Source organism: Misgurnus anguillicaudatus, chromosome 13, assembly GCF_027580225.2.
Source record: "Misgurnus anguillicaudatus chromosome 13, ASM2758022v2, whole genome shotgun sequence".
In the NCBI taxonomy this organism is placed as follows: Eukaryota; Metazoa; Chordata; class Actinopteri; order Cypriniformes; family Cobitidae; genus Misgurnus; species Misgurnus anguillicaudatus.
Genome location: NC_073349.2, coordinates 3762299 through 3774379, shown reverse-complemented (window position 1 = coordinate 3774379; position 12081 = coordinate 3762299). Strand labels below are relative to the sequence as shown.

General features: G+C 37.6%; 1 protein-coding gene across 1 annotated transcript in view; it reads left to right on the top strand.

The window, feature by feature from the left end:
- The window catches only part of LOC129430997 (alpha-2,8-sialyltransferase 8E), a 59274-nt gene extending 50826 nt beyond the window's left edge, over window positions 1-8448 (top strand). The window contains exons 5-7 of the mRNA XM_055188672.2: window positions 436-548; window positions 3150-3230; window positions 7284-8448. Of these exons, the coding sequence (XP_055044647.1) occupies window positions 436-548; window positions 3150-3230; window positions 7284-7746 (657 nt within the window). The 3' untranslated portion in view covers window positions 7747-8448. The remainder of the gene's footprint in view (window positions 1-435; window positions 549-3149; window positions 3231-7283) is intronic.
- The last annotated feature ends 3633 nt before the right edge of the window (window positions 8449-12081 follow it).

Sequence of the window (12081 nt, the reverse complement as noted above, 5' to 3'; positions counted from 1 at the left end):
TTACAACGAATTGTCATCACTTTTGCATCTTTTCTTCAAATAAATGAAGAAATGAAGTTTGAACTCAGTACACTTGGAATATTTTAAGTACATTTTTAAAAAGTTGTGACTGTTTTGTATGCTGTGTTCATATCATATAATAAATAAAGGGGTTCGTTATTTGCCCTAAATGCCTGAATAGTGTAATATGTAATAAAATACTATTTAAATTGAAAATCTTATCCCAGTACATGTCATCATAGCAAAATGATACCCCAAAATATAATTTTATAGCCTATGATATTAAGTTACCTGCTGCCAGTAGAGGCGCTAATTTAGTGAATGCATCTATTGGTCGTATTTGGTGAAATGGACAAACGACCAAAGCAATCATATTGTAAAATGTACAGGTGCATAAAATGGCTTGTAAAGGCTAGTAAACTTTTGTCTTTAAAGGATTTTCCCTGGAGTGGACGTCCTCTTAGTCACTGTGCTGTGGTTGGGAGTGGAGGGATTCTGAAGAACAGTAGCTGTGGAAAAGAGATCGACTCTGCAGACTATGTTATCAGGTATTAAAGGACACATCTCTTCTGTAGAGCAGATACTATGTGGGTTTTGCAATAGTTGTAAGAGTTTCTTGCTTGATCTGAGCCATTAAAGAATGTATAACCTAACATAAGAACTTTCACAAAATATAAAAACAGTCATTGATCATCCAGGTAACATCAAAGTGTTAAAAATGAAGTGTAGGTAAACTTTTGAACTGGGTTATTATTGTATTCATCTGTGACTTCTATGTTAGCATGTTCTTAATAACTTATTCAGGGCTATACTAAATACAGAACAAGCTGCAATTTGCAATCTTTTTTAACCTAAAGAGCACATATTTCGTTGCTAAAAAACAACGTTATTTTGTGTATTTGGTATAATACAATAGGTTTGCTTGGTTTGTGGTTAAAAAGACACACTATTTTCCACATACCTTACATTATTGTTGCTCCTTTATGCCCTGCCTTCCTCAAATGCTCTGATTTGTTACAAAGCTCATTGATCTGAAAGCGCTGTGTCCCCGATTGGCCAGCTTACCAGTGCGTTGTGATTGGCCTGGATACCTCTGACGTCAGCCTGAAATGTGATGCTCTTTACCATGTTTTGAAGATTAGCTCACAATGCAATACTGAAAGGCGTTATCGTCTTTACTACCTTTCAATATGAGCCGAATCTGACATCGGCTGTGATCTGACATCGAATCTCATCTCCCTCACATTCTGCTTGTCATTGAATTCTATCCTCTACCACTTTCACAAACTCTTCAGTGGTCTCTCTTGGACTGTTGGAATGATGTAATTTTTATCCCAAAACAGAACTGATACATCCCTTCCTCAATACTTGGTTTCTGGACTTCTGGTGCACACTCTTTTTTTATCTGTTCTCACAAATAAATAAACACATTTTCACTTGTATGGGATTTTTACAACGTCGTTCATCAAAAACATGACTCATCTGGTGTGTGTGTGTGTGTGTGTTAATGAATACTTTGATTAGTTCATTACTGATTTAAACTCACATTATACTCAAATTTACAATATACATTTACATTAGCATGAAGTACATTTATTTCATGCTTTAGTTGACTCCAACAGTAACATTTTCAGCATTTTAGCTAAGCAGTAATAATATTCATCACCTGATAAATGGCTATTTACAGTCCTGCATTACTACAGTAAAAGTTTGATTTTGAAATTGTGTGCGCCCCCCAAACATTTTTAGCAACAGCTGCCACTGGTGCCCAGTCAATAAGCTTAACCAGATTCTCCAAGATCCACCTTCCTTCATGCATTGATTTTGCAGTAATGGTGAGGTCATCCATAAATGCTTTTATAGGTACCTGCTGGATGCCACTTGGCAACACTGCGCCTCAGCACATTTTCTCCACTGATTTAATAAAAGTTAATTGCAGCGAAAAACAAGTTCACTGAGATTATGCAGCCGATGACAATGTGTCCCTTTAGCCTCTGCCATTCAGTGGTAAAGTCTCCATAGGTGAATCATATGCTGAAGTTGTCATAATAGCACATGATAGGTCTTCAACGTCAGATCCACCAGCTTTTGATGTATTGTCCCATACTCATTTGTTAAATCCAGCCACAGAACTGCCAATTCCCCATGGTTCTTCTATGTGTCTTCAATAATCTTGGTGTGCTCAAGACACCCTGTTACCCCTGGAATTCCCCCATTTGGACAGACGTGCCAGGATCCCAAGAAAAAAAATTGCCTTCAATATTGAGGAGTAAGATGGTATGGAATTCCTTGATCCCTGTGGAATGAAGGGATCTTTTGTTATGAAGCATCCCTCTGCGACCAACCAACTATCAGTAAGGAAGTTCTTCTTCCATGCCAATCTCAGCAGCTTCCAAAGACATCTCCTAAGCATTTCATGCTGCTTGTACACCTTTTACGGAATGCCATTCAGCCATGTGGCTGATTTCCTCTCGAGTTTCTAAGAAAGGTGTTCACCTCCTCGATTCCTCTGCTCCGAAGGGAATTGCAGGTTCTATTGGTTTATAAGTTTCTACATCACCCATGTGAAAATGAAGATTGTTTCGCTAGATAAATGTGTTCTTATGTCTCTGTTGGGTGTCAGTTTGAAGTCAATTTATATTGAGAAAAATCCTAGGTTTTCTTCAAAAAACTTTTTCTTATGAAATCTGCGTAATACGTCAATTCTTGAATACTACCATTTTGGAGATTCTGCAAGGAATACGTTTTGATTGTGATAGTTTAATGGAAAAACACCACGATTTTGAGAATAGTTTGGTCTATCAAAAAGACTTTGGTAACTTTTTGTCACGGGTGTCTCTAGGTGCTACATAACAACTGTCTTGCAAATCATATAAATGTTCTATGCAGAGTTTAAAAGGTAGGTTTTTCAGAATTTCAAAATTGCAAAGTTTTGTCATGATGGAAAACAATGCTTTCGACTCTTTAAAAAAATTAAAGAAAATGCAATATACCTGTATGAAAAATAATGCCAAAGTACCCTAAACATAGTGTAATCCCATCAAATCTGGAAGTCAAATCAGTTTGGAGGCTTGTAAATTTACACAGAAATTATATTTTGTGGAAATCGTAGTATTCCTTTAACCTCCTGTCTTTTTCTGTTTCTGCAGGTTTAACATGGCTCCCATTAATGACAGTGATGTAGGGCTAAAGACTGATTTACTCACCATTAATCCTAGTCAGCTCACACGGTAAGAATCCAATAACAGCAGTTACTAATGATAATTCAAACGATTATTTTTGTTTTCTGTAAATGCGCATAACAAAAACACATGTCTACAGTTGGAGGCTGCTCGAAATTTTATGAAGGCGACAGCCTCCGAATTCTCCACCCTGATGTGGAGGCCAATTTTAAGAGTTTTTACTCGTGACCCTACGGTGCTATTCAGTGGTCTAAAAATATGTGCACAATGACTTTTGCATTGATCCCCTTTAATAAACTCATATGTGGATTTAAACAGCATTTCAATTACCGCATGACCTTGGTATTTGTAAAAAAAAAAAAACAGGTAATTCGGCTGGGAATTTTTACACGGGTGGTCAAATAAAGACATTCTGGATTCAGCCGAATCAGTGACTACACCCTGTAAATGAAAATACCTTACATCCCAGAGAAGCAATAACCATCCAAAAAATCTAACAATATCCTATTATATTCAGTAAACCTTCTTTTACCAGGTAATCTAGTTCATCCAATTTATCTTCCGTGCACTTAGAGGACTTTGCTACTAAGTCATTGTGTCATTTAACAGATTTTCCTACTTGTATGTGTTTATATGCCAACCTCCCCAGTATGGTTGTGCTATTGACCTGTCACAGCAATGAGCCAAAGCGCTTAATGTGGCAGGTATGTATCTTTATGATCACCTGACTTCTGGAAGGTCCCTATGTAAAAGAATTCAGATTTTCACTTTCATTTGATAAGCCCCTACAAGTATTGCCCCCTTCCTGAAGCAGCCTTCAAGGGCACAAAAACAGTTTGGAATTGGCACAAATTGTTCTTGGAAAAAGTCCTTGAATCTGGTGTTTATGAAATAGTGGGGACCCTGTAATGTGCTAGTTCTTTAAAAATTAAAACGTTTAACATGCAGGTGAGGTTAATAATTATTTGGCCATGTTACCAACAGACACAGAACAATTTTCTGTTTTGACCCATTTTAAAAATGTGCAATGCAAACTCCATAGAACTGCAGGCTGCATTTGATGCTAATTGTTAAATATTAAAGGGTTAGTTCACCCCACAATAAAAATGTTGTCATTAATTACTCATCCTTATGTCGTTCCACACCTGTAAGAACACAAATTAATTTATTTTTGATGAAATACTTTCTTAGCCCCCATAGACAGCAATTCTTTCAATAGAGTTGGGTTCGAGTCCACCTTTGTCGAGTATGAGTCAAGACCAAGTCCTTAAACATCAAGTCCGAGTCCAAGTCCGAGTCCAAAAGGGCCCGAGTTGGACTCAAGTCCAAGTTCTTAAAGGCCGAGTCCAAGTCGAGTCCACCCAAGTCCAGAAAGTAATTAAATTGAAAAAGATACAAAATTTGTATTGTAAATTGTTACTTTCTATTAGTACTTTAACCTTTCAACCCATTAAACCAATGGCAATATAAAAATGTAATAAAAATACCTCTATTGCATCTTGTCATTGCCATTGAACATTTTTATTTTTTTGTCAACTAGTTTCCTATCAAAACTGATAAAAAAGAGAAAGGGATATAGAGGTATCTTCTTTTTACCAGATGTCTTGCAAATAAATTCTCTATGATTTTCGTAAGCAAAACAAATTATTGCTGACTTTGAGGACATCGTGCTAGCCATGCATTGATGTGTGTGTTTGTCTGCACATATGATGCGACTGGCTGCTGCCTGCCAGTGTGTTGCAGTAAAATAACGGACTATCTAATAGTTAATCAAGTGTTTAAGCATGCATCATAAACAGATCTCTCTTCTAAAAAAATAAAATCCTAGAAGGGGAAAAAAGTCTTCTGTTCAGAAAATGACAGAGGCACGAGGTTTGCTGACTAGTGTTGCCTAAGCTTGCACTAAAAAAACAGCGAACAAGAAAAATCCAATAATAAACCGAAATAAATCGAAATGCTTTACTTCAAAGATAAAAATATTGTGACTGGCACCTTCAAACTTTATTAACACCATAAACTTGATCGCTTCATGAGCCAAAAGCCAAACGGTTAAGCGCCAAAACGATATTTACGTACAAAAAAGCAGAGGACCTGGCAACACTGCAAGACCGTGCGCTGTGAAGCAGCCTCACAAAAGAAGCGTACAAACACAACGCCAAGACGGAGGTTTATTGCAAAACACAATGCTGTTAGATTATTTTGGTCAAAGCTGTGAGTTAAAAGCACGCGAGACGGCAGAACGTTGCTATGGTTATTTCTGTGTCAATCATCACATTTTCGGGAGTGAGTCTTGTTCCGTACAGACATGAAACGAACATTTTGGGGATTCACTCCCGCATTTAAATGCGGTTGTCACTCCCGAAAGTTTGCAGTGTGTACGAGACACTGAGACATTAATTAATTTCTCATCTCAAGTTTATGCTGGTTTATTGTTACACATGACGTGGACTCGACTGTACTCGGGATATTTTCAGAGTCCAAAATGTCCAAGTCCGTGTCAAGTCCGAGTACAAATTCACCCGAGTGCATGACAAGTCCGAGTTTATTCAAAATTGGACTCGAGTCCAAGTTCGAGTACCCCAACTCTATCTTTCAAATCAACTTTCTGGACCTAGAAAGGCAGTAAAGACATTGTTAAAATAGTCTGTGTGACTACAGCAGTTCAATCTTCATTTCATGAAGCGACAAGATTAGTTTTTGTGCTCATAAAGTCAGTCTCTGATGTGTAATCACGAAAACAGCACATGCATTTAAACACCTGCGTTGTATGTCAGCCAATGATATATGCATCCGCAGAACAAACATTAATTATTTATATATATGGTTGACACACGACACCAGTGTTTAACAAATGCATGTGACTTTTTTATTTTTGGAACTTTTTGAGCATAAAAACGCTTCACAAGATAAAGATTGAACTGCTGTAGTCACACAGACTATTTTTACAACCTCTTTACTGCCTTTCAAGGTCCTGATTAGGTCCTAGTTGAAGCTCTCTGATTTCATAAAAAATAAATGAATTTGTGTTCTCACAGTTGTGGAACGACATGAGGGTGAGTAATTAATGAGAAAATCATTTCATTTTGATCTAACCCTTTAGGTGAATTTGAAATATTATTCGCTTTGATTTCAGTGATGATTTTACTAGTTGTTCCATCTAATAGTACTGATATATGTTAAACTCAGTTATCAGAAGAGATCACATTTGAAGCAGATGCACCAAATAAATCAACACACGCCCTTATACTGCCGAGCTCCACATGTTCCTGGGTCAACATCCTTATTGATCCTTAAAAAAAAAACATTACTGACAGTCATCAGATTTTAGGGTTAGGTTTAGTGCTGATGGCCTAGGACTGCTTTACGGGGTTGTATAGCTTTTATATGCACCTTTTATTTCCTTCTACTGTAAGTTGTAGGTTATGGTTCCATTTCTATGGCAGGATGTATTCTTTTAACACCGACATAAGATGTTGACTCAGGAACGTTACTTTGCTTAATTAAAGCGCTAAACACAACCTTGTCGACTGTCCGCATGTGTACACAGACCAACATTAAAAAAACTGTGCAAATAGAATCGAAGAGCATGCGCCCTTTGTGAACAACTTTACCTTCATAAGATTGACAGACTTGATTACAAAATGGATAACTTATGTTTGATGAGATGGAAATTAAACAAAACACTGACACCCAATACAATTTTTACCTTTAACATAAATGTAATATCTTTAAATCATCTTAGCTTGAAGGCTTTTCCTAGCAAACTACATATGCATTTAACTGTGATTTTATTTAAATATTTATTATATCATACTGTTCAATTGAGATATCAATGTATCGCTAAGCAAGGCAAGTTTATTTGTATAGCACATTTCATACACAGAGGTCATTCAAAGTGCTTTACATATAAATGAGAAAACAATGTATAAGAGACAAAAGTATGTAGAAATAAGAGATACAAAAAAATCAAAGATACATGAATTTAAAATATGAATTAAAAGAAAATAAATGTGATTTTAATCAAAACTGTTTAAATGTGTGAAACAGATCAACTATTGTTTAAGATGATTGTGAATGTGTCTCTTTTGTGTTTCTCTACAGCTATAAAAAGTTGATGTCTAATCCAGGTCCATTAGTGGAGCGTGTGAGTGTGTATGGTAACTCGTCAATCATCGTTCCAGCCTTTGCATATGCAGCCTACACTCAGCTATGCGTCAATACGCTCAAAGTACTTCGGTCAATTATACCTCAAGAAGAGATGGTCTTCTTTTCCTCCAGTTACCTGAAGAACCTGGATGGTTTCTGGAAGAGGCAGGGCCTGAAAGCCGTTCGTCTCTCCACCGGGTTCATGTTAATTAATGTGGCACTAGAGGTGTGTGATCACGTGCACGTTTATGGATTCTGGCCATTTGACACTAATCTGGAGCAGCAGGAAATTCCACATCACTATTTTGACAATGTAGGACCTAAACGTGGCGTTCACGCAATGCCAAAAGAGTTTCTCAACTTGCTGAAGCTCCACTGCCAGGGGGCGCTAACACTGCACCTACAGCCCTGCTTATAACAGAGGTTCTTCTGTTACTGATTTGAATGTACTGTATTATTTAATAGTTGATTGGCGAGGAGGGAGGCTATGAATGTTTTCTTACCTTTGGTCTGCTCTTTGGTATATAAAGCTATTTAAATGTTTTCTATTTTAAATTGTGAACTTGGACAATCTCCTGTATATTTAAATAAATACATTTGGGTTATCTTCCTTTGCAGAGTTTATACTTCATCCTGGGTTAATAATGATTCCTGTGTGTTTAGAGTTTATTATTTCATGCTGTATTTAAAAACATAATTATTTGCTTATTTATGAGATCGCAAACACTGATTGGGTGATTTCTGTTCGCATATTTACGTTTTCTATTTAAAAAGTTACTTTGATTTGTGTGAATGTTTCTGCAAGTGTTTCACTCATTTTCCTCAAACGGTAAATACAAATCCTATTCAGTGCCATTAAAACGCCTCACACTGTGAATGTGAATGTACTTATTGTTATAATAAGGTTAACTGTTAAAAAACTGCAATCAAGTTTGTTGAAGTTTGCTGACACAATCAATCCCCATACTTCCCTATATGCAAACAATGCAAGGTGCGTAGGATTCCTAAACCATCAGCTTGCTTTTAAAGATGGTTTATTGTCTGTCTGAACTGGAAGAGGGTGTGACCGACTTCAGTATTGTTATGTGGAATAATAATAAATATAATTTAATGAGAAAAATATAGTATTTGGCTTCTTTTTATTTCACTTCTCTGATCTAGAGTAGTCTTCGATTTATTCTAAAACATAGCTGACAGTTGGAGGAGTTAGCAGTTCCCTATGACACCATGAACTTGCCTGAATAATAGCCGTTTCTCAATGTCAATGATACTTCCTTGGCAGGACTAGTCCTTACAAGTCACTTCCTTTAGAGGCTAGGCGAGGCTCCTCTTAAACATTCGGAGAACACGTTAAATGGAATAGGCTAGCAAGTGCACGTCATTGCATGGTTGAAAGGTGTGCTTTTGGTGCTGCGGCCATAGGATTGTGGGTGATTTCAGCGTGCGAACGATACACATATGCATCCTTTCCTGTATATGGGATATTTCTCGAACGAAGGACTCAGTCCTTGGCTGAAATTTCGAGGATCCTCGACATAGGAACAGTCCTTCGACGGACGTCGATGACATGGCATCCTCGCGATTCTGGCTTCCGAGGATCCTCGAAATTCTGGCTTCCGAGGATCCTTCCTTGACATTGAGGGTGCTTCTTAATATGCTTCCTCGTCTCCTCGGTCCTACGTCCTACATGCTACGACCTGGAAACTGATCGAGCTCCGCCATCATGTAGGACATCTCAATTATTTAATTGCACCACGAGGAGGCGAGGAACGAGGAGTTAGGAGGCTTTCTGAGGAGTCATGAGCGAGGATACACAAGTGTATCCTATGCGGAAGTGTTTATATAAATCTCCTCCCCTTTCACATCGTCACGTCATTAAACACACATAAATCTTGCTATTAATCATTAAATTACTGTAAATGTAGACTCATTCAAACAGTATATTTAATATTTATGTATAAACCACAGATCTATATAAATGATCAGATAGATATATTAATTTTACAGCACTTTTAAGAATGTCTTTTTTTTAATGTAGTACGGATATATACTATAACTCAAGTATGTATTTAACTTTATTTTATTAAATATTTGGGTTTTTTAATGCACTTGATTATTTGATAACAGATAAAAAAACATTATAAAGAGAGCAAGGAAAGAAGATCATTTCACTTAATAGTTCATCTCATCCGTTCTTCCTCGCTTGTATCCTAGGAGGGTGGCGCTAAGACGCGAAGAAAGGAAGCAAGGAAAGGAAACGAGGAGGCACAAATATGAATTGAGAATACCCTGAGAAACGAGCCGTTTCTTAGGGATGGCTCCTGCGAAACTGACGTTTCGACACTGTTTCGAGATCCCGAAGCGTAGATGTTTTGAAACACTGCTCCGAAATGTGATTCGAAACACCCATGTCACATTATGAAGTGATTCGAAACACCAAAGTCACGTGACTATGGCTAAACGAAGCGGTGTATTTCACAAGTGTTTCGAAAGGTGGCATACCTGCCGAATCTGCATCGAATCTTTATCTGACAGGGTAGGAAACAAATCTGACAATACCTCACAGATGCGTTTTTGCCAAGATCAAATACTATAAATTACTGAAAAAAAGTATTTTTTCCTCGTTTGTATGTAACATATAGGCTACTTACAAAAAAATGCATGTCAGCAACAAGTGTCCCTTGTGTGAGAATGTTTGCAAAGGTTGGAGAAATTATATATAAAAAAAGCTGGTTGAGTTTATCACCACAGAACAATTTATATATTTGAATAAAGATCTTTATATGTAAACAATGTGGCATATTATGGCTTGATATATTTTATGAATCTCTTATTATTTATTATTTGGTATATCTCTATTCCAATTTTTTTTATTAAATAGACCCGAATAGCCTATAGTTCCGACAATTGTGAGCCTAAAAGCTTATGTAGTTGTCAAACAGATGTTAAAACAACAACAACAAAGTATTTTATTATGATGATATTGCGCATGCATTTCCCGGGTTCGATCCTAAGATGCATGCATGGGAGTCGAGAGCATTATCCACTTCCCCATCAATCAAACAACATGTGAGATAGAATTTGTCAGCACTCATCTACAATTTTGCCAAGGCTGCTTTATGTAAAGACATGCAAACGACCGCTAGGTGTCACTGTGGAGGCGGTTTCGGATTGATGTTTCGAAGTCTCGAAACATACGGCACAATTAAGCCTCGCTCTGCCCACCACTACCATTTCTCAGGGTACTTCTCGATTCTTATTTGTGCTTCCTCATTTATAAAATTTTAAACGGCTAATGTGTTGAACTATCTTGCACTTTATAACGCTGGAAGATGACGTCACGCATGACGGCGGAACCAGGGCTGAATCCAAAACCGCATACCGCCATACTATATAGTAGGCAAAAAGCAGTAGGCGAATGAATAGTATGTCGGAAACCTCAGTATACGTAAAAGGGTAGGCGAGAATTAGTGGGATTTTGGACTACTTCTCGCGAGATTCAGAGGCACGTGTACTTAAGTATCGGCCGAAACCGCCTACTTACTGAAAATGTAGTAGGGGAAACAGCACGTGAACAGAGTAGTACGTCCGAATCCTCAGTATCCATAAAATCAGTAGGCGAGAAATCCCCGGATGCCCTACTGAGTCCGCCCAGATTCTGAAGCGTGCATCGGATGGACACTTCTACCCCAGCTTTCCCATGATGCCACAGGAAAGCAAAGCAATCGACCGGAGACCAGCCAATCGATACGTTACAGGGCTGTTCCTCAGCACCCTGACTTCATGCACAGACCCAGAGGATATACCACAAAGTGCTCAGCTGATTCATGAAAATAACGCTGTAGAATTATCACAGCTGTGTTGAGATGACAGTAAATATGTGATGGTTTGTTAGAAAAATACATTTTAATAAAGTTTTGTTTGATATGGGATTCACTTCTATACGTTTTCATTTATTGTGATGGTTTTATTCATTCATTTTTTATTCATGTTTCCTGTTGTTTTAAGTAAATACAAGAGATTGCTTCACTAAAATGTATATAATCACATTGGCTGCATTGTCTAGTTTGTATTCAAGCACAGCTGTCATCTGACAATAGATATTAAATTACAATGTGCTTGTTTTACTTATTTTTGTCCAATACAAAATTATGTAATATATCTGTAACACCGAGAGACGGTAGTAGAGTTGTCAAGTTACTGATGCAATCAGGTGTTAGTGCACCTGTCCCACGCATATGTTTTCATGTAGGTTTGTTTGAGTTTATGCACCGCTGTAAGAACCAACAGGTGGATGACATCAAAGTACAGTGAGAGCGATTCCAGAAATCATATGGAGAAGTCTGATTTCATGTGGCTCTCGCGGTATTGTGATGTCAATCTCCTGTCGATTCTTGTGGTTCTGCATGAACTCGAACAAGTCTACTAAATCATATGTCACATGATAACGTCAACATGGTGAATGCTTTCCATACTTAACGCGAACGTAGGTACTGTCTTAGCGCACGTTAAGTAGGTACCCAGTGAAATTCAGTACCTAGTAAGTATGCGATTACGGATTCAGCCCAGGGCTGCGTTCAGCCCCGACAAAACGTTGCACAACGTTTATTACATCAGAAATGGTGATGCATTGAACACCCTGTTGTAATGACACAAGAGTTGCAACTACGGTAGCTGAGAGGCCATTCTTTGTGTTCTTTTTTAAATGTTTCTGAAGCCTGATGAAATCGTTATAAATGTGTGTTTAATACTG